Source organism: Austrofundulus limnaeus, unplaced genomic scaffold (genome assembly GCF_001266775.1).
Source record: "Austrofundulus limnaeus strain Quisiro unplaced genomic scaffold, Austrofundulus_limnaeus-1.0 Scaffold177, whole genome shotgun sequence".
In the NCBI taxonomy this organism is placed as follows: Eukaryota; Metazoa; Chordata; class Actinopteri; order Cyprinodontiformes; family Rivulidae; genus Austrofundulus; species Austrofundulus limnaeus.
Genome location: NW_013952579.1, coordinates 165224 through 166341, shown reverse-complemented (window position 1 = coordinate 166341; position 1118 = coordinate 165224). Strand labels below are relative to the sequence as shown.

Below are 1118 nucleotides of genomic sequence, written 5' to 3'. Positions count from 1 at the left end.
CCCCCGGCAGCTTTGTTATTTTTTGTGCCATGTTCGAATGTTCAATAAAGTTTTATTTATTTTAAAAAAATGGCCGCTCTTTTGGCAGCAATGAATTGTGGGTAATACACTTCACCGAAGTCCGTAAAAATGTAGACTTTGCGGAAGGGCAGAAATGGTACCCAAAATGGGCGGGGAGAAGGGCGGATGTGGAGAATGTGGGACACACTACGCACTCAAACGCTTCAACATGAACGCGAATTTGAAGTGCACAAGGGTGGAACGAGGGTGGGAGTGCGGGTATTGGGACAGGACCATTGTCTACACTCCTCATACCCTCACGGCACCGGACGCCAGCTCAGATGGCTCCCACACGGCGTTGTCTCGGGGGCAGTGGCTGTGGCAGGCACAGGTCAGGATSGCCATGACTGGCTTCCGAGTGGTTTTACCGTTGGTGCACTGGAACTCCACCAGGCTGGTTTTGGTTCTGTKGGGGGTACAGCAGCGGCCGTCCGTGCAGGAGCCACAGTAGCGAGGCTTGTAGGCCTGGATGCTGGTGCAGTTCTTATAAGAGAAGTGAATGGCGTTGTCACTTCTCGCCATCCTCTGGCACTTACTGCCTCTCTGCTACAAGGGAGGGGGTGGCATTTTAGTATCCAAAAAATGAGTTAAAGCAAAAGAGATATAAAAAAATACAAAGGTCTGGAAACATACCCTTAGTGCAAGCTGCGTGAGCTGCTCCTGCTGGTTGTCGCAGGGTCTAATAATACAGAGCCGACTCTGCTTCACCATCTCACACCCATCGTTCTTGTTTGTGACCCTGGTGGAGACCCCCATGCCACACGTCTGAGAGCATGCCCCCCACTCTGTGGTTTGCTCAATGCAGTTCAGGCTGGGGTCCCAACCATTGAAGCTGACTGTTTCTTCCTGGCGAAAAGCTGAAGTAGCAGAGCAAAAAGAAAAGGTTTGGCATTGTTCAAGCCATTGTTCAGTAAATTTGACAGAAGATGATTGTTTTGTTTAATGTTAGCAGCATCACTTGTATGAGACGCCAAGTGTAAAACTAAATGTTAAAAAATGTCACTAACACATTTTAATTATTTAGCTTATTTTCTGAGAGTAAAATCCTGGTTAAATAT

At 47.8% G+C, this 1118-nt stretch overlaps 1 protein-coding gene across 2 annotated transcripts in view; it reads right to left on the bottom strand.

Moving 5' to 3' along the window:
- Positions 1 to 37: 37 nt before the first annotated feature.
- The window catches only part of ccn3 (cellular communication network factor 3), a 4262-nt gene continuing 3181 nt past the window's right edge, over positions 38 to 1118 (bottom strand). Inside the window, exons 4-5 of one of the 2 annotated variants that reach the window (XM_014017852.1) lie at positions 694 to 917; positions 38 to 606 (exon numbers count right to left, since the gene is read on the bottom strand). In XM_014017852.1, the coding sequence (XP_013873306.1) occupies positions 310 to 606; positions 694 to 917 (521 nt within the window). In that variant the 3' untranslated portion in view covers positions 38 to 309. The remainder of the gene's footprint in view (positions 607 to 693; positions 918 to 1118) is intronic. The other variant, XM_014017853.1, reaches the window with a different exon arrangement.